This window comes from Palaemon carinicauda, chromosome 2 (assembly GCF_036898095.1).
Source record: "Palaemon carinicauda isolate YSFRI2023 chromosome 2, ASM3689809v2, whole genome shotgun sequence".
Classification (NCBI taxonomy): domain Eukaryota; kingdom Metazoa; phylum Arthropoda; class Malacostraca; order Decapoda; family Palaemonidae; genus Palaemon; species Palaemon carinicauda.
The window spans coordinates 42,292,833-42,320,285 of record NC_090726.1 but is presented as its reverse complement, the minus strand read 5'-3'; the positions used below and the strand labels follow the sequence as shown (position 1 = coordinate 42,320,285).

Sequence of the window (27,453 nt, the reverse complement as noted above, 5' to 3'; positions counted from 1 at the left end):
AATCAGCTACATGATTATCGGGTAAGTTTAATATTGAAAAATGTTATTTTTATTAATAAAATAAATTTTTGAATATACTTACCCGATAATCATGATTTAATTGACCCTCCCTTCCTCCCCAGAGAGAACCAGTGGACCGAGGAATAATTGAGGAGGTGTCAACAAGAAGTACTTGAGTACCTGGCCACAGGTGGCGCTGGTAAGTACACCCCCTTCTAGTATTGTGATAGCTGGCGTATCCCTCCATAGAATTCTGTCGGGCAACGGAGTTGACAGCTACATGATTATCGGGTAAGTATATTCAAAAATTTATTTTATTAATAAAAATAACATGTTTCTTGTAGTGTCTGCAACCTCACCATCCTTGTGAGCTAAGAATGGGAGGTTTAGGGAAGCCTATATGTCTACCTCTTGAGTCATCAGCAGCCACTGCGTGGCCCTCCCTGGTCCTAGCTTGAGTGGAGAGGGGGTTTGGCGCTGATCATATGGATATATGGTCAGTCTCAAGGGCATTTTCCTGCTAGCTAGGCCATTTTTACTGTCTCTTTACTCTGTCATTCATAAGTGGCCTTTAAAAATAGATGCAATGAAAAGGTGAGCATGGCAATCACACTGACAAACTGGCAGACAAACAGATAGAAAAAATTGAATGGACTGTTAAAAACAGGAAAGATTCAAGGATGTTTCTGACATCAAGAAGGGCCCACAATTTTCCAACAGTGCTAGAACAAAAAATTTGAAGCATGTTACATTAATACTAAATATTTTGTTGTCATAGGAAGTAAAATCTAAAATGTGCTATATTACCATATCTTTAGAATAATCAAGAACAGTGTCTGTGACACTGAGTGAACTATGGACTGGGAACATTAAATAAATAGCAATATTATCTCAGGTTTGGACAAGGGAAGCTTTCCCACTTTTTAAAAATCAGTTACAAAGTCCTCTTGATAGACTTATCATGGAAATTTACTATCAAAGCCATCTTTACTGATATATAGTATATTTTTAGCAACTTACATTCTATCCAAGTTCTTACAATTGCTAATATCATAACGCATAAATTACCGGTCAGACATTCTCTCTCTTTTTTATTTCTTGCTGCACTGCAGGCACGAATGTCTAATTTTCTTAGTTGAGAACATTCTGTCGGAACATTTCAAACTACTCTATCGGGGAACATTCCACAGGCTCATTACGCTCCAGTGGTGTTCAGTCACGTACTGTATATTTGAAGATTCAATTATTCATTCAGAATCGACATGCAGTATGTTTGTCTGTCTGTCTGTATAGATTGCCTTGCCTTTGGGCAGCCCAGAAAAAGATTGTAATTTGAAATGGAGAGCATTATATAAGTATAAATGAACTTGTAACGTGAATAGGGTACACAGTATGTTGTTTTAGTTAATAAACAATCTAGGCTTATATTTCCACATTTATGAAGTTCTCCCATTTGATTAGTTTTTTGGCTCGACAAACACGAGACAAACATTCAATTGGCGTGTAGTGATTCTGCGTTGATCAGTCAAGCATTTTTGAGGATCAACTTACACATTGAGATTAAGCAAGTGTTCCTTTAGTTAATAAAACGTTCTAGCAATTATTGGAATACTGATAATTCAGGATGATTTAAACAATGTGAATTGAGGTGCTAGTAGAGTAATATCGCTATTATTCCCAATACTATTGTGCAGTATTTGTTTCTGTACAAACACAAAACTTAATCCTTTAAAATAGGAGACTTACTCCTTAGTGGGAGGAAGTTTCTATGAATTAACTGGTAGGTAACATTAGGAATTCCTGTAGTTGAGGGAGATCTCATCCACTAATAACCACTATTTCACTACTTTCAGAAGACACTTGGATGTTTGGAAGTCAGTTAGGCCATATCTATTGGATGTTGATGTGCGTAAAAGAAAATAATTCCTGTTTTTATAAAATGGATGAATTCTAATATGACAATTTCAAAGAAAATTGTATTTTTCCTAACATACTTACCACTGACCAATGTACTGTATTGGATAAGCTCTAGGGCGCACGTTCTCCGACCTGAGTTTTCCCCTCCAACAGGCGTATACCCTACCATGCCCCCTCTCCACGTGCGCGACCCTGACCTCTCTTGTTTCCCAGCATGCCCTAGAGGGACACCTCAGGTGACCTTCCCAGGTTGCCATCAACCATTCTACCCTGGTCCCGGAAAACAAAGGTTCCTATCAGCAGGGTTTACCGCAGGGAAGGAAGGGAAGGGGGGCAATTAAACTATTGGTCAGTGTTAAGTATGTTAGGAAAAATGAAATTTTCTTTGAAATTGTCCTTTGTTCTAACACAAATCCTTCCCACTGACCAATGTATAGGAGCTCAGAATTATGAGGCGGGGAATAGACCCCGGTAGGAGAGGTATGAGGGTCGCGGAGAAGGGTAAGGCCTGTCGAGGGAAAGTGCTACAATAGAGGTGAAATAAAAAAAGGGTAACCAAAGAACTCTCCCCAAGATAACATCTTCCTTCCTGGAGTAGTCCATGGTAGGTTGAGGGGATAGAGATTTGAGATGCTCTACCCCTCGCCGTTCTATATGGATTGAGTCATGTGTAGACCACCCTTAGATCATCTATTGGGCCACCACGACGGGACCGAGCTTGAACCCCTCCTGAGACCTGAGGGGACAGTCCTTGAGGTACTGGGTCATAAAGGCCGACTGTCTCCGCCATACACCTGCTCTTAGCACCTGGCCGACTGCCACGTTCCTTTCAAAGGCCACCGAAGTGCTGACAGCTATGTTCCTTTCAAAGGCCAACGAATTGCCAACATCCCTGATGTCACGAGGCTTGGCACACATTGGGAAGGGTTTACCCTTCGCCAAGTACGCCCTGCGGATTGTATCCCGGATCCAGAAAGAGATCGTGTTCTTCGAGACCGTCCTCTTCACTTTCCCCGTAGTCACAAACAGACTCTTGATAGCCGGGCGAAGGGCGGAGGTCCTTGAGAGATATTTCCGCCAGGTCCTCCGGGTCCGGGTCATTTTTCCTCGGGATGGCGGGGATAGAAAACTCATTGCACCGTGGGTCAGCTACCGCCAGGTTCTGTGTCTTCGTCACGAAGGAGGGGATGAACTTGAAAACCAGCTCCTTCCAACCGTGCGAGTGGGAGACATCCGCTGACAGCCCATGGAGCTCGCCTACCCTTTTGGACGAGGTTGGGGAGAGAAGGAGCACCATCCTCAGGGTAAGCTCCCTGTCCGTAATTTGCCATAGAGGCTGAAATGAAGGCTTCTTCAGGGCGTCAAGGACCTTGACGATGTCCCATGTGGGTGCCTTGAGGGCCCTGGTGGGGCATGCCTGCTCAAACCCCTTCATCAGCATTGAGAGCTGCTTGGAGGGACCTAGGTTCAACCCCTTGAGGAAGAAGACCTGACCAAGGGTCGCCAGGAATCCATTCACTGCTGGAAACGACATGCCCTGAACGAGGCGTAGATGGACCAGGAAGTCCACGATGACTGGGATTGAGGCATTGAGGGGCTCTATGCCCTCCATGGTGCACCATTTGCCGAGGGCCACCCACTTTGCCTAGTACAGTATATGGCTCTCTAGGATTGTCCGAGGTTACCCGTCATCTGACCGGCTGTCCTTCTGGAGTACCCCTCCCTTCTTAGCAAAACGCTGAATAGTCTCCACTCGTGAAGGGAGAAGTTTGGGAGGACTTCGTGGAACGCATCCTCTAGAGCTGCTGCTGGGTCTGGCACTGGAGAACAAAAGACTGGCATCTTTGCGTTCATCCTCGTCGCGAAGAGGTCCAGACAGGGAGAGCCCCACTTTCCTATCACTGTCTTTGTCCACTTCAGCTGAGGCCATCTACCACAGCATTCCTCTTCCCTGGAATGTATCTGGCCATCAGGGAGATGGTGTTGTTCTTGGCCCCTGAAAGGATCTCCACCGACAAGTCGAGAATCCGACGGTGGCCTTGTCGCTCATCAGGGCCGCTCTTCTCCCCACTAATGAGTTTACCTGCTTGACGAGGGCCCTCAGCAATGCCAGAACTTCGAGCTCATTTATGTAGAGGGCCTTTACATCCAGGGATCACAGTCCTGTGGACGTTTGGTCTGGAAGATGAGCTCCCCATCCCTCCCTGGATGCTTACGTGAAGAGGAGGATCTCCGGAGGAGGATCCAGTAGTGAGACCCATGCTAGGGTGTTCCTTGGGTCTAACCACCACTGGAGAGCTTCCCTGGTTGACTGGGCTGGTTGCAGCATCAGTCTTCCTTTAGGGACGAGTTTCTCCAGAGAAACCAGGTGCCCCAATAGCCTTTGCCACTCCTTCAAAGATGCCGGTTCTCCCTTGATGAGAGGCTTCACTATTTATTTTAACCTAACCACCCTGAACAGGGTCCTTTGGGTGCCCGAATAGGCCTCTTGCACCCAAGAGGTTGGATCAGTACCAGGGAGCGGTTGTCTGGGGGCTAAGGCCGCCGCCCCGAGGGCGTAAGGCGGGTCCCCTACCCGCGGAGGGTCAGAGGAGCCGGTCGCAGGCAGCAGAAGAAGGCCGGCAGGCCACGCTGCGCAGCAGATTGACGGTCATGTTGGCCATTTCCCGTTAGGGAAGCTTGAGAGGATTCTGGCTGGTTAGGCCAACGCGTCAGTGGTTGAGTGATTCGGGCCACGTGGTTTCCATGTGGCGCCAATAGCTGGGGCGGAGCACCACCCGCTGAGAGGGCCACCCTCGAGCAGCCGCTTACACCTTGACATTGTCTCTCAAGGCTCCTCCCACCTCCGCTGGTGACCGTGAGGGGAAAACGACGCCTGGGAGCCGTTGAGCGGAAGCTGGAGCCACCACCCCGTGAGCGGGTGAGGGAATATCTACTGGCAGCTGGGCGGAAACGTTACACTCCGTCGGCGGATAGAAAGACGGCAGTCCAACCTGGGCTGAGGCCTGCTGGCCAGGTTGGGCAACTCCAGACCCAGGCTGAGCGGAGGGGAACTGGCCCGGGCAAGATGGCGGCGCCTGAGCGTCGGAAACCTCCGCCTCGTGATGCTGCTAGTCACGGTAGGGGCGCTTGGTAGCCACTGAACGGGAGCTGGAGCTGCCATCCTGTGGGGGGAGTAGTTCCCAGAAGGGAAGTAAGGTGGCAGGACAGGCTGTGTGTCTGCCTGCCAGGTGCCTGGGCAGCCAAGATGGCGGGTGGCTGACCTGGTGCCGCTGACAGAGGCAGAGGCCCATCTGTGCAGGGACCGCTGCCCTTGAGTAGGTGCCCAAACCTGACCATCTCCGTCCCATGGCAGTAAATCACTTCGGCTGAAGCCGATGGCATCAGAGACAAAATTGTTATAACAACACAGTCACAGTGACCGAAGTGGTAATGTACTTGACTGGTGAAAGGCCAGACTGGGGCTTGAGTCCAGCTCAAACTCATTGTGAGCTAAGGATGGGAGTTTGAGGGGAGCCCACAGGTTTATCTGCTGAGTCATCAGCAGTAATCAGCCGGCCCTCCTTGGTCCCAGCTTGGGTGGAGAGGGGGCTTGGGTGTCAATCTCATGTATATATGGTCAGTCTCTTGGGCATTGTCCTGCTCAATAGGGCAAAGTCACTGTCCCTTGCTTCTGCCACTCATGAGCAAAATCTAAAGACCTTTAAAACCTGACAATGATCTATATCAGGTCGCAACTGAGGCAGAACGAAAGGCAGTTGAGGCCTACGTCACAATATAAAGTTTACTATAAGTAAGACAAACTTGATGTACATGAAAAAATGTATTGTCTAAACACACACTTACGTACCTTAAACATATATATACCTGTGTATATATATACATAAAAATATAATCTATATATACATATGCAAATGAAAAGGAAAATATCAATATCAACAACACACGCACACATAGAAATGTTACTGTACTGTACGTGCGTACATAGCTACAAGTATGCATGTCAAACATACTTCCACATATGCACATATATGAAGCAAGAAACTGATCTTTACAAGGGTTCAAAGAAATCAGAAGCATAAACATAAGACCCAATGATGAAAAAATAAATCCCAGAAGAAATTCCTTAATCCAAAGTGACGAATGACCCACGCTAATGATGAAATAATGAAAGTCATAGGTGTGCGAATGTTGCTACAACCTTCATTCAAGGTATATGAAAAATGTTAATACTTCTTAATCATTTCTTCTTCATGCATGAATCAGTATGAGGTTATACGTTCCACAGCACGTCCTCCTGCACTGGAACATCTGGGATGATTGGTACAGGAATAATGGACAATGGTCTCAGTAACAGACCGAGACCAGCACTAACTCAACTTCGTCCCCACCCTGGGCGGGGATAGGGGAAGATGCAGAACACTTGGAGGGATGATATCTCTTGGAAGAAGAACTGTCCTTATTCTTCCCGCTCCTTTCCATGTGGGACACGTCCCTTAAGCTCACAAGGAGAGATCGGCTCCTGGGAGCCACTGAGCGGAAGCTGGGACCATCAACCTGTGAGTGGATGGGGGAGCGTCTATCTGAGGCTGGAAGGAGGCCGCACCCGTGGTTGGCGAGTAGAAAGGTGGGTGGCCGACCTGCCCTTAACACCCCCACTACGACAGTGAAGGGGGGGTTCTCCCGGCCACGGATGGGGAAATGCGAGGGCCCGACCAGTCCTGTTACCTCCTCTGCCACCGTAGGCAGCCCTGGAGACAAAGAAGTTCCCGAAACACTGGGTACTGTCGAACACGCCTAAGAAGGACGAGTCCCACTACCATTCCATGAGGACGACCTGTCCTTCTTCGATTTCTTCCATATCATAGTGGCCATTGGCCACTGAATATCTCTACCCTTCCTCGAGGGGGCACACGTGTCCCTCAGGGAACACACACGACCTGGGCAAGAAGTACACAAAAAATGAGGATCAACCTCCACATGTAAAAGGGAACTGCATACAACTTCCCGTTAACACCAGGGCAATGACGTTGCACATGCACAGATTCCATATAAGGAGATCATAGTAAACACGATACAACTCAAGTAACACACACTACGAGCACAAAAGAAAAACACTAGCGATCGCAAGAGAAGCAGAAGGTCAACCATGCACGCTTATGACCTTAGGTGGAATGGTTGATGGCGACCTGGGAAGGTCGCCTGAGGCATCCCTCTATGGCATGCTGGGAAACAAGAGAGGTCAGGGTCGCGCACATGGAGAGGGGGGTTGGGAGGGTATAGGCCTGTTAAGGGGGGAAAACTCTTGTAGGAGAAAGCGCGCTCTAGAGGTTATCCTATACATTGGTCAGTGGGAAGGATTCGTGTTGGAAGAAACCAAATTTAAACTAAAAAAGTATAACTGCACAGTATTAAGTTTTAGTTTTGTAATAAATCATACAGGTGCTAAATATAATTACTTTCTAAAATACTAAATAACTGAAGATTTCAATTATTCTGGAGGGAGCTCCACTGGTAGGTATGTTTTTTACCTACTGTGCATTCTGGTGACAAGTAGAACAAAATTATGGCTGAAGACTTGAAGCAACTTATTTTACTTTAATATAGGCTTTTATCTTCCATCAATGTAACGTTGTTTTATTTCACTAATACTCCCACACATATCATATTTAAACCTGATATCACAATTGGCAAACACTTTCTTTAAAAAAGATTTAAATATTTGTATCTTGTAAGTCTGAGTAATAAGAAAGTTAAACTCACTTATGTCTAAAATTATGTCCAACTTAGGTAAATGCTCAACATTTCTTAAAACCCAAAATATAAGGGCCAAAATATTTTCTAAATCTATGCTAACTACTTTTCCATGAAGGACAACGTGGCGCGGATAACGACACAGTGCCTTTAAAGACGAACCTACTTCACAAAGATCTAAAGAGAAAACATCAGTCAGAATGATGGAAGTTTTCGGCAGAAGCCGGTTCTCTTCGATCAAGCTTGGCTGACCTGGCTGAGAGTAATAATTACAGGGATCCAAAGCTACTACAAAAACCTTTAGTTTAGGAAGAGTCTTAATCAAATCTGACAGCTGAGAGAGATCATCACCCTGAAACTTAATCTTTAATTCTTGAAGATGGACAGCTTTCTTCAAAAGCAACAAAACCTCATTATCCACTGGACACCGCACTGTAACTAACCGACATGAGGATGATTCGTTAAGCAGCATCTCGAGACAATTCTTTGTGAACCTCAGCTCCTTATCATCTCTGCAGAAAAAGTAATGAAGATCAAAATGAATATCTAGTGGATATTTGACAAAAGCCTCTATGGTTCTGGTTAAAACTTCCAACCTATCAAAATTATTGGAGACACTATAACTTTCTCTATAACAATAGTGGATAAACACAGAATTTGGTACTACATATTGCAAAAACTTCAATGCTCCACGGAAGTTGTATTCTTCATAAAAAGACCAGGTTATATTCTTAATGTAAGTACACATCATCTTTGTGAATAAAGGGTCACAGGCTTCTTCTAATAAGTTGGGGAATTCCTCAAAATTGAGACTAAAAGGGTCTCTTCTTACAAGTATGAACACCAGTTGTTTCCGCCTTGACTCATTAAATTGTTTTTTAGCACCCAGATACCCCAAAAGGTATATAAGCCAATGACCTAATATATTACCTTTTACAAAACACCATACATTGTTTCCTACTAGTACCTGTACACCATTATCACTTATGCTTTTAAAACTATAATCTGTACCATTGCTGTTTCCATGTTCATGTAGAGGGCAGTGATCCTTCTTAGAAAAAAAGGCATTGGTAGACATAAAATAATTCTTGTCATGAATTCTTTCGAAGACATCATCGGGAAATTCTTTAGACAAGGTCTCAATACCAACCCAATTAGATAAGCTAATATAATTGGGATCATATTGCAATAACACCTTTCTCCTACTTTTAAAATAATACATGGCAGTAGTCATAACATCCCAATTTTCAGAGATCATTTTGTTGACAAATGCTCTGGCAGCTAAGAAATCTGATAATGTCCGATGGATAAAGGTAAATTCTTCTCTGATCTCAGAAGGTGTTGCTCTTTCAGCATATACAAAGAAAGCTGACATAGTATCAGTAAAAGGAAGATCGAGTTCTGAACACTTCTCTTCCAGATATTGCACTTCATACTTTTTTAAAGTAAATTCATGATAAAATGAATTACTCCATAAGACCTGGCCAAGGTGATCTAAAAATATTTTCAATTTGTTTTCATGAAAAGATTTTCGTTGATTCAACTTACGAAATGAGTCCCGTGCAATTAACCTTTGGACAATGTGGTCGATTAAAAGGCAATAAAGAGCTGTGCGAGACTTAACAAATGAAACCTTATCCGGGCTGTTAAGCCAAAGTATAACGATAATAGTGATGAATAAAGGAACATGAAATATATCCCAATGTATACGATTGTCCTTTTGACAGAAGTCCATAAAGTTCTGACATTTGATATCCCTTTCACCATCATCAGCTACAGAAACAGAAATTAATCTATTAGCACATTTTTCAACATTGTCTTTAGAAAAACCTCCTAGTTTGACAGTAAGGTAAGTTCCATGCACCTGATTTAGTGCAATTTCAATTTCATTTATAAATTCAGTTCTTGAAGTAATCAATATTCTAGAGTTTGGAAATTTCTTGTGTATTTCTTTAATCACTTGCCTGGTGCTAATACTTGCTTCATCGTAGCCATCTAGGAGCCAAAGTAGTGAGACATTTTTGAGAGCAGACATAACATCATCTGCTTTCAGTTGCTGTGAAACACCATGTAAAAGTTCATCTTTCAACAAGTCTTTGACGCTGGGGCTAAATACGTGCCGTAATTCGACTGGTATAATCAGTTCAGTGTTTTCCATTCCAAGCATTACTGGATGAGACGAAAGCCAATCATGGACTAAAAACCTGAATAAACTTGTCTTACCCATTCCCGGAGGCCCGGAAACTATTATCACATTTGGTAACTTGCCTGATGGTAGTGTTGAAGTAATCAAATGATGCATTTCAATTCTACCTTTACCCTCAATTAGTAGGTCAGTAAATATATGCTCTACATCCAGATTGGAATAACAGGAGTCAATAAGCCAAGAAAATGGATTCAATATTCTCAAGTTCATACCAAGTCTCTGTATGTCTTTTCTTCCTTCTCTTATGAGAACGGCTGTTTGTTCGTTCCTTTCTTTGAGAAGAGCTTCTTTATAGGGTTCCCAACGATCAACGCCACCTAAGAGTACCTCTTCAAAATCCCCTTCCATTTTATTTATGTCAGAAGTTACAGGCTGCCTGCTTCTCAGACCTGCAGTTATAAGAACACTTCTGCATAACTCTTCCATATCCTTGATCTTCTCCTGTAGATCACTAAAAGTGAAAGAAACTTCTTCATGAACACTTGTGTTTCGGTGCTCTTTCAGCTGTTTAAGATTGTATTCAAGAGATCCAGGTGTGCTCCACTTTGAATCGTTTGTGTCGGCTAACTCACAAAGAAGCTGTATAAGTTTGTACATCAGAGTTACATCAAACCCTTCACTAGGTTCATCATTATCCAACTTACTTCTCTGACTTGCGTTGAACTCTCTCCTGTATCTTGCCATTGAAAATCCATCCAAATCTAAAAGAAGCTCCTTAATGGTCTTACTATTTTGGGGTCTAAGTAACAAAAAGACTCTGTGTAATACTGGTCGAACAACTCGACTTATAGCAATCTTATGCCTCAAAATATAGTGGTCATCTGGTAGTAGAACTGGAGTCGTCACAGGAAGAAAAATATAAAGCATCACTTGCATAATCCCTCCAAACCACCTCAGTTTCCTCAACGCAATCTGTAAAACACCATCAATTAACAAGAGTTAACCCGAATCAGAACATTTTTTATGAGTTACATTACTTGCAAGCTTAAAGGAGAAAGTAAAATGTTATCTTTATGAATACAGTACAGTGTTTTGTAGAAAACCAAAATGGACACAGTATCTAAAGCAATTACTTGCTAGAATTAAAACCATTTCTAAGGAAACTGTTCACGGATACTCTCCATGGACTATCACCTATATTCGGTGTAGCCGAGTCATATACAATATCTCTCAAACAAAAGAATCATATCTTGTTCCTCTAACTAGACCCGATCAGACATATCAAACCAATATCTTATACTTTCCAAAGACATTTTCTTCCTACTTTATTCCAAAATAGAGAGTTATGGGGTCCTTTTGACTGGCCAGACAGTACTACATTGGATCTTTCTCCCTGGTTACAGTTCTTTCCCTTTGCCTACACAGACACTGAATAGTCTGGCCTATTCTTTACAGATTCTCTTCTGTCCTCATACACCTGACAACATTGAGATTGCTAAACAATTCTTCTTCACCCAAGGGGTTAACTACTGTACTGAAATTGTTCAGAGGCCACTTTTCTCTTGGTAAGGGTATAAGAGACTCTTTAGCTATGGTAAGCAGCTCTTTTAGGAAAAGGACACTCCAAAATCAAACCATTGTTCTCTAGTCTTGGGTAGTGCCATAGCCTCTGTACCATGGTCTTCCACTATCTTGGGTTAGAGTTCTCTTGCTTGAGGGTACACTCGGGCACACTGTTCTCTCTAGTTTCCCTTCCTCTTTTTTTGTTAAAGTTTTTATAGTTTATATTGGAAATATTTATTTCAATGTTTTTATTGTTCTTAAAATATTTTATTTTTCCCTGATTCCTTTCCTCACTGGGCTATTTTCCCTGTTGGGACCCCTGGGGTTAAAGCATCCTGCTTTTCCAACTAGGGTTGTAGCATGACAAATTCGTAGATAATTTGTATTTTACCTAACTATAAAAACATTAGCTATTTAATAGTGGTATTACTTTCGGCGTAGCTGAAATGACGAACCATTATTTTTAACGAGGGTTAACTACCCACACCGCTAGTTAGCGGGGGTAGGGAGGGTAGCTTGCTACCGCTCCCCCTCACACACCTGTGATTGAGCTCACTTTGCTTGGAGGTAGGACTTCAAGAGAGATAGGGCTGGCAGGCAAGTTTGGTTAAATAGCTAAGGTTTGTACAGTTAGGAAAAAAACAAATTAAACAGTATCTACGAATTTGTCATTTGTTCCGTGACTGGAATACAAACCACGCTATTTCATAGGGGTAACTCACCCATTAGGAAGGGTGGACGTCCCAGCCGGTCTGGCTTTTGGCTTTGTGCAGGGGCCGCTGCCCTTGAGTAGGTGCCAAAACCTGACCATCTTCTCCGTCCCATGGCAGTACTGTAATCCACTTCGACTGAAGCCGATGGCGTCAGAGACAAAATCTTGTTATAGCAACACAGTCACAGTGACCGAAGTGGTAATGTACTTGACTGGTGAAAGGCCAGACTGGGGCTTGAGTCCAGCTCAAAGTCGTCAGTTCCCCTGGTCACTGCAACCTCACCATCATTGTGAGCTAAGGATGGGGGTTTGAGGTCTATCTGCTGAGTCATCAGCAGCAATCAGCCGGCCCTCCTTGGTCCCAGCTTGGGTGGAGAGGGGGCTTGGGTGCCGATCACATGTATATATGGTCAGTCTCTTGGGCATTGTCCTGCTCAATAGGGCAAAGTCACTGTCCCTTGCTTCTGCCACTCATGAGCAACATCTAGACCTTTAAAACCTGACAATGATCTATATCAGGTCTCAACTGAGGCAGAACGAAAGGCAATTGAGGCCTACGTCACAATATAAAGTTTACTATAAGTAAGACAAACTTGATGTACATGAAAAAATGTATTGTCTAAACACACACTTACGTACCTTAAACATATATATACCTGTGTATATATATACATAAAAATATAATCTATATACACACATGCAAATGAAAAGGAAAATATCAATATCAACAACACACGCACACATAGAAATGTTACTGTACTGTACGTGCGTACATAGCTACAAGTATGCATGTCAAACATACTTCCACATATGCACATATATGAAGCAAGAAACTGATCTTTACAAGGGTTCAAAGAAATCAGAAGTATAAACATAAGACCCAATGATGAAAAACTAAATCCCAGAAGAAATTCCTTAATCCAAAGTGACGAATGACCCACGCTAATGATGAAATAATGAAAGTCATAGGTGTGCGAATGTTGCTACAACCTTCATTCAAGGTATACGAAAAATTTTAATACTTCTTAATCATTTCTTCTTCATGCATGAATCAGTATGAGGTTATACGTTCCACAGCACGTCCTCCTGCACTGGAACATCTGGGATGATTGGTACAGGAATAATGGACAATGGTCTCAGTAACAGACCGAGACCAGCACTAACTCACCTTGGTCCCCACCCTGGGCGGGGATAGGGGAAGATGCAGAACACTTGGAGGGATGATACCTCTTGGAAGAAGAACTGTCCTTATTCTTCCCGCTCCTTTCCACGTGGGACACGTCCCTTAAGCTCACAAGGAGAGATCGGCTCCTGGGAGCCACTGAGCGGAACCTGGGACCATCAACCTGTGAGTGGATGGGGGAGCGTCTATCTGAGGCTGGAAGGAGGCCGCACCCGTGGTTGGCGGGTAGAAAGGTGGGTGGCCGACCTGCCCTTAACACCCCCACTATGACGGTGAAGGGGGGTTCTCCCGGCCACGGATGGGGAAATGCGAGGGCCCGACCAGTCCTGTTACCTCCTCTGCCACCGTAGGCAGCCCTGGAGACAAAGAAGTTCCCGAAACACTGGGTACTGTCGAACACGCCTAAGAAGGACGAGTCCCACTACCCTTCAATGAGGGCGACCTGTCCTTCTTCGACTTCTTCCGTATCATAGTGGCCATTGGCCACTGAATATCTCTACCCTTCATGAGGGAGCACGTGTCCCTCAGAGAACATACGCGACCCGGGCAAGAAGTACACAAAAAATGAGGATCAACCTCCACATGTGAAAGGGAACTGCATACAACTTCCCGTTTACACCAGGGCAATGACGTTACACATGCACAGATTCCATATAAGGAGATCGTAGTAAACACGATACAACTCAAGTAACACACACTACGAGCACAAAAGGAAAACAGTTGCGATCGCAAGAGAAGCAGAAGGTCAACCACGCACGCTTATGACCATAGGTAGAATGGTTGATGGCGACCTGGGAAGGTCGCCTGAGGCATCCCTCTATGGCATGCTGGGAAACAAGAGAGGTCAGGGTCGCGCACATGGAGAGGGGGGTTGGGAGGGTATAGGCCTGTTAAGGGGGAAAAACTCTTGTCGGAGAAAGCGCGCTCTAGAGGTTATCCTATACATTGGTCAGTGGGAAGGATTCGTGTTGGGACAAACAAAATTTAAACTAAAAAAGCATAACTGTACAGTATTAAGTTTTTGTTTTGTAATAAATCATACAGGTACTAAATATAATTACTTTCTAAAATACTAAATAACTGAAGATTTCAATTATTCTGGAGGGAGCTCCACTGGTAGGTATGTTTTTTACCTACTGTGCATTCTGGTGACAAGTAGAACAAAATTATGGCTGAAGACTTAAAGCAACTTATTTTACTTTAATATAGGCTTTTATCTTCCATCAATGTAACGTCGTTTTACAGTATTTCACTAATACTACCACACATATATTTAAACCTGATATCACAATTGGCAAACACTTCCTTTAAAAAAGATTTAAATATTTGTATCTTGTAAGTCTGAGTAAAAAGAAATTTAAACTCACTTATGTCTAAAATTATGTCCAACTTAGGTAAATGCTCAACATTTCTTAAAACCCAAAATATAAGGGCCAAAATATTTTCTAAATCTATGCTAACTACTTTTCCATGAAGGACAACGTGGCGCGGATAACGACACAGTGCCTTTAAAGACGAACCTACTTCACAAAGATCTAAAGAGAAAACATCAGTCAGAATGATGGAAGTTTTCGGCAGAAGCCGGTTCTCTTCGATCAAGCTTGGCTGACCTGGCTGAGAGTAATAATTACAGGGATCTATAGCTACTGCAAAAACCTGTAGTTTAGGAAGAGTCTTAATCAAATCTGACAGCTGAGAGAGATCATCACCCTGAAACTTAATCTTTAATTCTTGAAGATGGACAGCTTTCTTCAAAAGCAACAAAACCTCATTATCCACTGGACACCGCACTGTAACTAACCGACATGAAGATGATTCGTTAAGCAGCATCTCGAGACAATTTTTTGTGAACCTCAGCTCCTTATCTTCTCTGCAGAAAAAGTAATGAAGATCAAAATGAATATCTAGTGGATATTTGACAAAAGCCTCTATGGTTCTGGTTAAAACTTCCGACCCATCAAAATTCTTGGAGACACTATAACTTTCTCTATAACAATAGTGGATAAACACAGAATTTGGTACTACATATTGCAAAAACTTCAATGCTCCACGGAAGTGGTAACCTTCATAAAAATGCCAGGTTATATTCTTAATGTAAGTACACATCATCTTTGTGAATAAAGGGTCACAGGCTTCTTCTAATAAGTTGGGGAATTCCTCAAAATTGAGACTAAAAGGGTCTCTTCTTACAAGTATGAACACCAGTTGTTTCCGCCTTGACTCATTAAATTGTTTCTTAGCACCCAGATACCCCAAAAGGTATATAAGCCAATGACCTAATAAATTACCTTTTACAAAACACCATACATTGTTTCCTACTAGTACCTGTACACCATTATCACTTATGCTTTTAAAACTATAATCTGTACCATTGCTGTTTCCATGTTCATGTAGAGGGCACCGATCCTTCTTAGAAAAAAAGGCATTGGTAGACATAAAATAATTCTTGTCATGAATTCTTTCGAAGACATCATCGGGAAATTCTTTAGACAAGGTCTCAATACCAACCCATTTAGCTAAGCTAATATGATTGGGATCATATTGCAATAACACCTTTCTCCTACTTTTAAAATAATACATGGCAGTAGTCATAACATCCCAATTTTCAGAGATCATTTTGTTGACAAATGCTCTGGCAGCTAAGATATCTGATAGTGTCCGATGGATAACGGTAAATTCTTCTCTGATCTCAGAAGGTGTCGCTCTCTCAGCATATACAAAGAAAGCTGACATAGTATCAGTAAAAGGAAGATAGAGTTCTGAACACTTCTCTTCCAGATATTGCACTTCATACTTTTTTAAAGTAAATTCATGATCTAATGAATTACTCCATAAGACCTGGCCAAGGTGATCTAAAAATACTTTCAATTTGTTTTCATGAAAAGATTTTCGTTGATTCAACTTACGAAATGAGTCCCGTGCAATTAACCTTTGGACAATGTGGTCGACTAAAAGGCAATAAAGAGCTGTGCGAGACTTAACAAATGAAACCTTATCCGGGCTGTTAAGCCAAAGTATAACGATAATAGTGATGAATAAAGGAACATGAAATATATCCCAATGTATACGATTGTCCTTTTGACAGAAGTCCATAAAGTTCTGACATTTGATATCCCTTTCACCATCATCAGCTACAGAAACAGAAATTAATCTATTAGCACATTTTTCAACATTGTCTTTAGAAAAACCTCCTAGTTTGACAGTAAGGTAAGTTCCATGCACCTGATTTAGTGCAATTTCAATTTCATTTATAAATTCAGTTCTTGAAGTAATCAATATTCTAGAGTTTGGAAATTTCTTGTGTATTTCTTTAATCACTTGCCTGGTGCTAATACTCGCTTCATCGTAGCCATCTAGGAGCCAAAGTAGTGAGACATTTTTGAGAGCAGACATAACATCATCTGCTTTCAGTTGCTGTGAAACACCATGTAAAAGTTCATCTTTCAACAAGTCTTTGACGCTGGGGCTAAATACGTGCCGTAATTCGACTGGTATAATCAGTTCAGTGTTTTCCATTCCAAGCATTACTGGATGAGACGAAAGCCAATCATGGACTAAAAACCTGAATAAACTTGTCTTACCCATTCCCGGAGGCCCGGAAACTATTATCACATTTGGTAACTTGCCTGATGGTAGTGTTGAAGTAATCAAATGATGCATTTCAATTGTACCTTTACCCTCAATTAGTAGGTCAGTAAATATATGCCCTACATCCAGATTGGAATAACAGGAGTCAATAAGCCAAGAAAATGGATTCAAAATTCTCAAGTTCATACCAAGTCTCTGTATGTCTTTTCTTCCTTCTCTTATGAGAACGGCTGTTTGTTCGTTCCTTTCTTTGAGAAGAGCTTCTTTATAGGGTTCCCAACGATCAACGCCACCTAAGAGTACCTCTTCAAAATCCCCTTCCATTTTATTTATGTCAGAAGTTACAGGCTGCCTGCTTCTCAGACCTGCAGTTATAAGAACACTTCTGCATAACTCTTCCATATCCTTGATCTTCTCCTGTAGGTCACTAAAAGTGAAAGAAACTTCTTCATGAACACTTGTGTTTCGGTGCTCTTTCAGCTGTTTAAGATTGTATTCAAGAGATCCAGGTGTGCTCCACTTTGAATCGTTTGTGTCGGCTAACTCACAAAGAAGCTGTATAAGTTTGTACATCAGAGTTACATCAAACCCTTCACTAGGTTCATCATTATCCAACTTACTTCTCTGACTTGCATTGAACTCTCTCCTGTATCTTGCCATTGAAAATCCATCCAAATCAAAAAGAAGCTCCTTAATGGTCTTACTATTTTGGGGTCTAAGTAACAAAAAGACTCTGTGTAATACTGGTCGAACAACTCGACTTATAGCAATCTTATGCCTCAAAATATAGTGGTCATCTGGTAGTAGAACTGGAGTCGTCACAGGAAGAAAAATATAAAGCATCACTTGCATAATCCCTCCAAACCACCTCAGTTTCCTCAACGCAATCTGTAAAACACCATCAATTAACAAGAGTTAACCCGAATCAGAACATTTTTTATGAGTTACATTACTTGCAAGCTTAAAGGAGAAAGTAAAATGTTATCTTTATGAATACAGTACAGTGTTTTGTAGAAAACCAAAATGGACACAGTATCTAAAGCAATTACTTGCTAGAATTAAAACCATTTCTAAGGAAACTGTTCACGGATACTCTCCATGGACTATCACCTATATTCGGTGTAGCCGAGTCATATACAATATCTCTCAAACAAAAGAATCATATCTTGTTCCTCTAACTAGACCCGATCAGACATATCAAACCAATACCTTATACTTTCCAAAGACATTTTCTTCCTGCTTTATTCCAAAATAGAGAGTTATGGGGTCCTTTTGACTGGCCAGACAGTACTACATTGGATCTTTCTCCCTGGTTACAGTTCTTTCCCTTTGCCTACACAGACACTGAATAGTCTGGCCTATTCTTTACAGATTCTCTTCTGTCCTCATACACCTGACAACATTGAGATTGCTAAACAATTCTTCTTCACCAAAGGGGTTAACTACTGTACTGTAATTGTTCAGAGGCCACTTTTCTCTTGGTAAGGGTATAAGAGACTCTTTAGCTATGGTAAGCAGCTCTTCTAGGAAAAGGACACTCCAAAATCAAACCATTGTTCTCTAGTCTTGGGTAGTGCCATAGCCTCTGTACCATGGTCTTCCACTATCTTGAGTTAGAGTTCTCTTGCTTGAGGGTACACTCGGGCACACTGTTCTCTCTAGTTTCCCTTCCTCTTTTTTTGTTAAAGTTTTTATAGTTTATACCTATTGGAAATATTTATTTCAATGTTTTTACTGTTCTTAAAATATTTTATTTTTCCCTGATTCCTTTCCTCACTGGGCTATTTTCCCTGTTGGGGCCCCTGGGGTTATAGCATCCTGCTTTTCCAACTAGGGTTGCAGCATGACAAATTCGTAGATAATTTGTATTTTTCCTAACTATACAAACCTTAGCTATTTAATAGGGGTATTACTTTCGGCGTAGCTGAAATGACGAGCCATTAATTTTAACGAGGGTTAACTACCCACACCGCTAGTTAGCGGGGGTAGGGAGGGTAGCTTGCTACCCCTCCCCCTCATACACACCTGTGATTTTTGCTCACTTTGCTTGGAGGTAGGACTTCAAGGGAGATAGGGCTGGCGGGCAAGTTTGGTTAAATAGCTAAGGTTTGTATAGTTAGGAAAAATACAAATTAAAGTATCTACGAATTTGTCATTTGTTCCGTGACTGGAATACAAACCACGCTATTTAATAGGGGTGACTCACCCATTAGGAAGGGTGGACGTCCCAGCCGGTCTGGCTTTTGGCTTTGCCCGGGGACTCCTTATTTGAGTGTGTTAGCACTCAAGAAATAAGGAGCCCCTGCACCTCACTAAAACCTTGCTAGTCTGCGGCCTACGCAAGCTGTGTGTGAAGGTATGTAGAAGTGTTACTCGTCCTAGAAAGTTGTTCCGAAGTTCTTTAGATGGAAACTTGTAGACTAGGACTTTCCCAATACCACCTCGTCAGGGTATGGGGACGTAACAGTATTAATCTTAATACTAGGAACACAAGGGAGCATGGTTTACCTGCAATGGTTTGAGGTCAGCTATGCAGAGAACCCAGGATGCTGCTTTCCCCAAGAGAGGGGATGATGAAGAAAAGAATAAGGGCCAGTCAAACCTTTTCATTCATGCAGACTAAAACTGGGTAATAATGCCCTCAACCTTCTGCTATTTGTCCAATAAGGAGCTTCAGGTTTTAAACCAGCTGTTGTGCAGCCACCACAGGACCGATAGAAAAAGTATCGAGTCTCCTGTGGGTCACGTCTTGCAGGTAGTGGGATGTGAATATATTCTGACGTTTCCACACCGCAGCTTGAAGAACCTGCGTCACTGAATAATTTCTTTTGAAGGCCAGGTACGTAGCTATGCCCCTGACATCATGTGCTCTGGGGCGACGTGACGGAGGAGGGTTTGGATTCAGTGCGAGGTCAATGACCCTGCAATGTTCTTGGTGACCCTCCTCTTGGTCCTTCCTGTGCTGACGAATAGTGCTGGCACACGAGGACGGGCTGTGGCTGTTCTCTTGAGGTACAACCTCAAGCTCCTTACTGGGCAAAGTAAGAGATGGTCTGGGTCATCTGTTACAGTACAGAGACTAGAAATCCGGAAGGAGTCGAATCGAGGATCTGCTACTCCCGGGTTCTGAGTCTTAGCAATAAACTCAGGGACGAAGTTGAACGTTACCTCTCCCCATCCCCTTGAATAGGCGATGTCATATGAGAGACCATGAAGTTCGCTGACTTGCTTGGCCAAGGCCAAAGCTAGCAGGAACACCGTCTTCTAAGTCAGGTGGCGATCTGTTGCCTGGTGTAATGGTTCATAGGGAGGTCACTTAAGAGACCTGAGAACTCCAACTATGTTCCATGGGGGAGGTCTCGCTTCCGACTTGGGGCAGGTAAGTTCATAACTCCGTATGAGTAGAGAAAGTTCTAGCGATGAAGAAATGTCCACTCCTTTCAGTCTGAAGGCGAGGCTTAAGGTTGAGCGATAGCCTTTCACTGCCGAGACTGATAGGCGCATTTCTTCACGCAAATACAAGAGGAACTCCGCTATTGCTGGAATAGTGGCATCGAGTGGAGAGATACCCCAACCACAGAAGACTTTCCACTTTGAAAGATTGACCGATGTTATGGTCTTGTCGAGTACCCTCCTCATCAGACAGAACGGGGGAAAGGCGTAAACGCCGATGTTGTCCCCTCGTTGTTGGAAAGCATCTTGCCAGAGAGCCTTGGGGTCTGGGACTGGGGAACAGTACAGCGGGAGCCTGAAGTTCAGGGCCGTTGTGAAGAGGTCCACAGTCGGAGAACCCCACAAAGTCAGGACTTTGTTGGCTACTAGATGATCCAAAGACCACTCAGTACTCACTATCTGAGACGCTCTGCTCAGGTTGTTGGTGAGCACATTCCTTTCGCCTGGAATGAAGCGTGCCGATAGTGGTATCGAGTGGATTTCGGCCCATCTCAGTATCTCTACTGCTAGATGGGATAGTTGCTACGAAAAAGTACCTCCTTGTTTGTTGATGTAGGCCACTACTGTGGTGTTGTCACTCCTCACCACCACAGAGTGACTTGCCAGGTACTGTTGGAACTGTTGAAGGGCCAGAAAGACGGCCTTCATCTCAAGGAAATTTATGTGGAGGTACTTTTCTGACTCTGACCAGAGGCCTGAGGTTGTGTGGTGCAGCATGTGGGCCCCCCACCCTTTTTTTTTGGAGCGTCTGAAAACAGCATCAAATCCGGGGGGAGGACGAGAAGATTCACTCCCTTTCGTAGATTCTCGTCTGTCACCCACCACTGGAGGTCTGTCAGTTCCGCAGGTCCCATGGGGATCTGGATGTCCGGGGAGTCATATGCTTGATTCCACCGGGACTTCAGTCGCCACTGGAGGGATCTCATCCTGAGGCGACCATTGGGAACTAGACGGGACAGCGATGAAAGGTTACCGAGGAGACGTAGCCCCGATTGGGCTGGAAGTTCTTCTCGTCTGAGAAAAGGTCTTGCAACCTTTCTCAGCCTTGCTATCCTGTCATCTGATGGGAAGGCTTTGTGGAGAATGGTGTCTATAATCATGTCTAAGTATACCAGTCTTTGAGTGGGAAGCAGAGAGGACTTCTCGAGATTTACCATGATCCCCAGATCCTGCCAAAGTCTCTGAAGTTTGTCTCGGTGTTGAAGAAGGTTTGACACCGAGTCTGCTAGGATTAGCCAGTCATCCAGATAACGGAGGAGACAGATGCCAATCCTGTTTGCCCAAGGTGATACTAGGGTGAACACTCTGGTAAAGACTTGTGGTCCTGTGGAAAAACCAAAGCACAGCACCTTGAACTGGTATATTCTGTTGTCCAGGCTGAATCTTAAGTACTTCCTTGAAGACGGATGGACTGGGATCTGGAAGTACGTGTCCTTTAGGTCCAGTGTGCACATGAAGTCTTGTGGTCTTACTGCTAGTCTGACCGTGTCTGCCGTCTCCATGCTGAACGGAGTTTGTTTGACAAACTTTTTTAGAGCTGAGAGGTCGATGACTGGTCTCCAGCCTCCAGACGCCTTCTTTACAAGAAAGAGTCAACTGAAGAAGCCTGGGGATCCGTCGATGACCTCTTGGAGAGCGCCCTTCTTCAACAGGGTCTGGACTTCTGCTCGAAGGGCTCGCCCCCTTGCCGATCCCATGGCAAGGGAGTTCAATGATACTGGATTCCTGGTCAGGGGACGTAGAGATGTTATGAACGGGACACGATATCCTAGACTGATCACGGAGATTGTCCAGGAATCGGCCCCGAGTTGCTTCCACCTGTTTGCGCAACTCTGTAGGCATCCCCCCACTGGTGGAAATGCAGGAGCATTTGTGGCCTCGGCTGCTCCCTCTAGGATTTTTACCTCCCCTGGAGGACTTTTTTCCTAGGCTTAGACACCGTTGTCTTCGCTGCAGCTGTCGTCGTAGTGGTCTTGGTTGGACAGGAATGCTGTGGTGCTGGAGGTTTATAGGGCTTAGATGTTAAAGCCCTATGGAGGAGGGAGTCTTGATGGGACTTCCTCCACCTCTCAGCAGCATTTTCCACATTCCTAGGTTCGAACAGAACAGACCCCTCTATGGAGGAATGTCTGAGCCTATTGATCTTGGCGTTAGGAACCTTCTGGTGGAATCTCTCAGCTACTGCATCCCGACATTTCAGGATGGTATTTGCCCGCAAGTTCGAGACTTGGTGGGCAAGAAACTCGATCGTGCACATACCTGAGAGAAGGAACGTTTCCATAGCTTTCCTGGTACATTCCTTGGAGAAATCCTCAGATCATATCAGGATACCTAAGGTCCCCAACCATTTATCAAGCCACGAAGTAGCTTACATAGCACACTTCGCGACCTTCTCGTGGTTGAGGATCTCGGCTGCCGAGAACGAGATCTGCCGGTTGGAGAGTCTCTCAAGAGGGACTCCCCTGGTTAGCTCTTTCAGCGAGTGGTGAAGCAGAAGAGCTGAACAAGGCTCCTCCAGGATCTCGAAGTACCTCCTCTGCTCTACGTGAGGAGGTGGGAGGAGCTTGTTTGTGGTACCGGAACGGTTGGAGGAGGACATCTCGGAGAGCTGCTGGGCGATCTTGTCCCTGGTACTCTTTACCCCTTGAGACCAGGGCAGGGCTGCACTGGTCTTAGAGGGTTTTTGAGTACCAAAGACGCGGTCTAAGACTGCGTCTTAGCCTTCTCGAGGGAGGATCTCCGGGTCGGAAAACCCGTTAAGAACCCTCATTAGTCAGAACCTGCCAAAGTGCGTGTTCTGACTCCTGCTGGTCTCTTCCTGTTGTAGGACTTGCAGCGAAGTCTCCTTCTATCCCCCAAAGGCTTTTCTTGGGGAGAGTCGCAGACATTCCTTGAGTGGCTGGCTGGCTGGCTCCATCCTAGCCCTAGTGAAGGACTTTGGCAATGTTTTGGAGTCTTTAGATTCCTTCCGGGGAAGGATGTAAGACTTCAACATTGATGAGTGTTGCATGTCCCTTCTATTCCCGGACTGTGAGGAACTCTCAGCATGATGAGAGGTTTTCTTCATTGGTGTGATGGGGGAAAATCTCTCTTCGAGTGGTTCCCTTGGTGACGGGAGATCTTCATCCGAAAGGGATGGAGAGTTAGTCCGAGAAATAGGAGGAACTTGCCTTGATGGTCTGAGTGGAATCAGTTTCGCCCTCGGGGAAGTGACCGCATCCAGAACTCCTCTTTTCCTCTTCAAAGGGGTAGAGAAAGCCATGGTTCCATGTCCTAGAGAGGACAGGCTTGAAAGCCTGGGTTACGGCTCTGATCAGGGCGTTGAACCAGGGCTGTTGGCTGACAGACGCATGGTCAGACATACCCCCTGAAGGGAAAGGGACCAAAGGATCCCTGGGAGGAGTTACTGGAATGGGTGGGTTCACCTTAGGAAGTAGCTTTGGGATCCTGAACCCCTCTGCATGTTTCCCTTCTCCCACAATGAGCGGTGTATGCGCTTGCGGGGAGGGGAATGAGGCGATGGCGACCTTGCCGGACGTCGTTTCTGATGGTGCGCAAGCTCGCACATGGGAGAGTATTGGCGCTCGCGCGAGGGCAAGTAATGGTGCTCGCATGAGGGAGAATATTTGTGCTTGCGCGCGGGAGATGGTTGGTGCGCGCGGCCGCGCAGGAGAATCCCGATGTGCGCGGGGGAGAGTGTTTGTGTGCGTCTGTCGAACAATTAGGGCGCGCGCGCAGGAGAATGTCTCCGACCGCGCAGGAGAATGTTGGCACGCGTCTTTAGGAGAGAGAGGGCGCACGTGCGTATCTCTGTGAGTGCGCGCAGGAGAAAGATGGTGCGCAGGTGAGCGTGAGGCTGGTGAGCGCTGACGCACCAGTAAAAGATGGCGCGCAGGTAAGGGCAACAGGGTTGTTGCCTCACCTACGAACTTGCGTGCAGGAGGTTGATGGCGCGCAGGTTTTGACTGGCGCGCAAGATGGCGCTCAGGAGAGCGTGATGTGGGGCGCACATGTTGGCACGCGGGAGAGCGCTGTTGCGCAGGAGAACGTTGACGCGCAGGTAACTGGCGCGTAGGTGAAATGTTGGCGCGCAGGTGGGCGCTGGGGCGTAGGCGCAGGGCGCGTCGGTGCTGAGAGCCCTGGCACGTGTGCGCATGTGTACACGCATGGTAGAACTCTGGTCTAGTAGGCGCGTAGGCACATGTTGGCGCATGAGGTTGTTGCCCTACGTAAGGGCGAGCAAGATGAGTGGTGTGCCGCAGTGTTGGGGCCTGACGAGCTGCTAGTGAGTGCTGGTCAGGTTGCGTGGATGCGGGGTGCGCGGTACGTTGGCGCGCAATAGTGCACTCAGGTGGAGCCTTGTTAGGCCCATGCAGGAACGGTGATGGAAGGTTGGCAGGTCTGTCGGGTAGATGGTCGACGAGTCCTTTAAAAGGACGACCATCCACCGAAAGAGATCGCGAACGATCGGCAGAGAGGTCCAGGACCGAAGTCACAAGACTGGTTGTAGGTGCAGTGATGGACGATCAGTCTAGAGGCTCCTCTGCGGGGGACTGCATAGACGACGTTGAACCAAAGAGGCGCCTCCTCACTGCCAGTGAAGGAAGGCCTCTAAGGCGAAGAGGAAGGTGAGCCTTCAGACGGATGCGCCCTCTGGGGGCCGTTGGATCAGCAAGCTGACCGTCAGCAGTCCTCCAAAGAGGAGTCTGTAAGTGAACTCCCCCCGAGGGAGAGAAACACTAGCAGGAGAGACTGATAAAGAACTTAGTTTCCCCCTCGAAGGATGGTCAGGAACGGGGGAAACTAAGCCGCCAGCTACCGTAGAGCTTGGAGTGGCAGAGGAGATGGGTGACGCCGCATGAGACACCTCTAACACAACAACGTCGACAAGTGTCAGGGGATCTACCTCTGACGGTGACGATGACTGCTTGACAGAAGCACCCAGGCGGATGTAATCAAGCAAAACCTCCTTGGAGGGCGAACCCGTGAGCCCCAAATAGGACCAAATCTGGAAAAGGGAAGTTAGTGACACGGCCTCCCCAGGGGGAGGTGGTGCTGCTTCGCTAGGGGAAGCAACGTCATCTCTCGAGACCCGAGGTTGGACAGAAATAATTCAGTCTACGCTACTACTCGACGGTCTCTCGAAAGAGACCGACCGAGTAGGAGCTTCAGGGAGGTTTGGGCGACGGAAGAAGAGGCCTTGGGTTTTTCTTCCTATGAAGCAACCTTCGAAGGAGAAACATCCCGCCTGGACTTCTTCCGCCGTCGCGAAAACCTCTCCCACTGGGAGGAAAACCACTCCCTATACTCGTTGACACTATCAAACTGTTGGCCCCTGCAAGGACAAAGGGCGTGAGGATCGGTCTTGACCACCGACATGAATGTTCCACAGGGGCGGTCGGGAAGACCAGGGCAGGTGAGCATGGTTGCAGAGGCCAACTTCACGTACACAATCTAAGGAAAAAGAAAAGAACAAAAAGCATTAATGGCTGCCAATTGTCGGCGAGGATGAGAGCGGCAACGTCCGATCACCATTCGAGCCGAAAGCAACGTGAGCTCAATTACAGGTGTGTGAGGGGGAGCGGTAGCCAGCTATCCTCCCTACCCCCGGTAACTAGCGGTGTGGGTAGTTAACCCTCATTAAAAAATTAATGGCTCGTCATTTCAGCTACGCCGAAAGTAATACCCCTATTTAATAGCGTGGTTTGTATTCCAGTTACGGAACAATTAGCATTTAATAATAATAATAATAATAATATAACATTTTGAATAAAAATTACTAATTTGTATAAAACCCATAACTTTTGCTACAGCTTAACTGTGTGGTACACAAAATACCAGACACCCTATTTCTTGTTAAGTGAAATTGATACATATCTCTACAGTACTTATGCCAATGGATCATTAGTTCTAGTAGCTGACCGAATCATTTTTTGTGGTCTGGATAATTCATAGCAAAAAGTAGGGTTGGAAAATGGGAGCTTTAATCACAGTCTAAGTAACGAGAATGCAAGAAACAAAGACAGTATTTATAATAAAAACACAACCCTAAAAATAAAATCTATTATTTCCATACTTACCAAACATGACAAATTCGTAGGTAATTTGTATTTTTCTTAACTATACAAACCTTAGCTATTTAATAGGGGTATTACTTTCGGCGTAGCTGAAATGACGAGCCATTAAAATTTAACGAGGGTTTACTACCCACACCGCTAGTTAGCGGGGGTAGGGAGGGGTAGCTTGCCAACCCCCCCCCTCATACACACCTGTGCTTGAGCTCACTTTGCTTGGAGGAAGGACTTCAAGGGGGATAGGGCTGGCGGGCAAGTTTGATTAAATAGCTAAGGTTTGTATAGTTAGGAAAAATACAAATTATCTATGAATTTGTCACTTGTTCCGTAACTGAAATACAAACCACGCTATTTAATAGGGGTCACTCACCCATTAGGAAGGGTGGACGTCCCAGCCAGTACTGGCTTTTTGGCTTTGCCCGGGGACTCGTTATTTGAGTGTGACAGCACCCAAGAAATGAGTCCCTGCACCTCGATTGAACCTTGCTGCGCAAGGACTGCGGCCTACGCAAGCTGTGTGTGAAGGTATAAAGAAGTGTGACTCTTCCTAGGAAGTTGATCTGAAGTTCTTTAGATGGAAACTTGTAGACTAGGACTTTCCCAATACCACCTCGTCAGGGTATGGGGACATGACAGTATTAACTTAATACTAGGAACATAAGGGAACATGATTTACCTGCAGTGATTTGAGGTCAGCTATGCAGATAACCCAGGATGCTGCTTTCCCCAAGAGAGGGGATGATGAAGAAAAGAATAAGGGCCAGTCAAATCTTTTCATTCATGCAGACTAAAACTGGGTAACATTGCCCTCAACCTTCTGCTACTTGTCCAATAAGGAGCTTGAGGTTTTAAACCAGCTATTCTGCAGCCACCACAGGACCGATAGAGAACGTATCGAGCCTCCTGTGGGTCACGTCTTGCAGGTAATGGGCTGTGAAGGTTGTCTGACGCTTCCACACCCCAGCTTGAAAAACCTGCGTCACTGAAAAATTTCTTTTGAAGCCCAGGGACGTAGCTATGCCCCTGACATCATGTGCTCTAGGGCGACGTGACGGAGGAGGAT

At 44.9% G+C, this 27,453-nt stretch overlaps 2 protein-coding genes across 2 annotated transcripts in view; both read right to left on the bottom strand.

The window, feature by feature from the left end:
* Positions 1 to 339: 339 nt before the first annotated feature.
* On the bottom strand, positions 340 to 11,328 carry LOC137624200 (uncharacterized). The gene has a single exon (XM_068354714.1). It carries the CDS (start codon positions 10,751 to 10,753, stop codon positions 7,529 to 7,531), a length of 3,225 nt encoding a protein of 1,074 aa, XP_068210815.1. The 5' UTR covers positions 10,754 to 11,328; the 3' UTR covers positions 340 to 7,528.
* A 1,082-nt stretch (positions 11,329 to 12,410) lies between these two features.
* Positions 12,411 to 27,453, bottom strand: part of LOC137624184 (uncharacterized) — a 29,906-nt gene continuing 14,863 nt past the window's right edge. The window contains exon 2 of the mRNA XM_068354713.1: positions 12,411 to 17,751. Coding sequence (XP_068210814.1) covers positions 14,515 to 17,751 — 3,237 coding nt within the window. The 3' untranslated portion in view covers positions 12,411 to 14,514. The remainder of the gene's footprint in view (positions 17,752 to 27,453) is intronic.

Excerpts from the sequence above, each read along its gene's own strand:
- LOC137624200 (XM_068354714.1), bottom strand. The coding sequence starts at position 10,753 with ATGCAAGTGATGCTTTATATTTTTCTTCCTGTGACGACTCCAGTTCTA.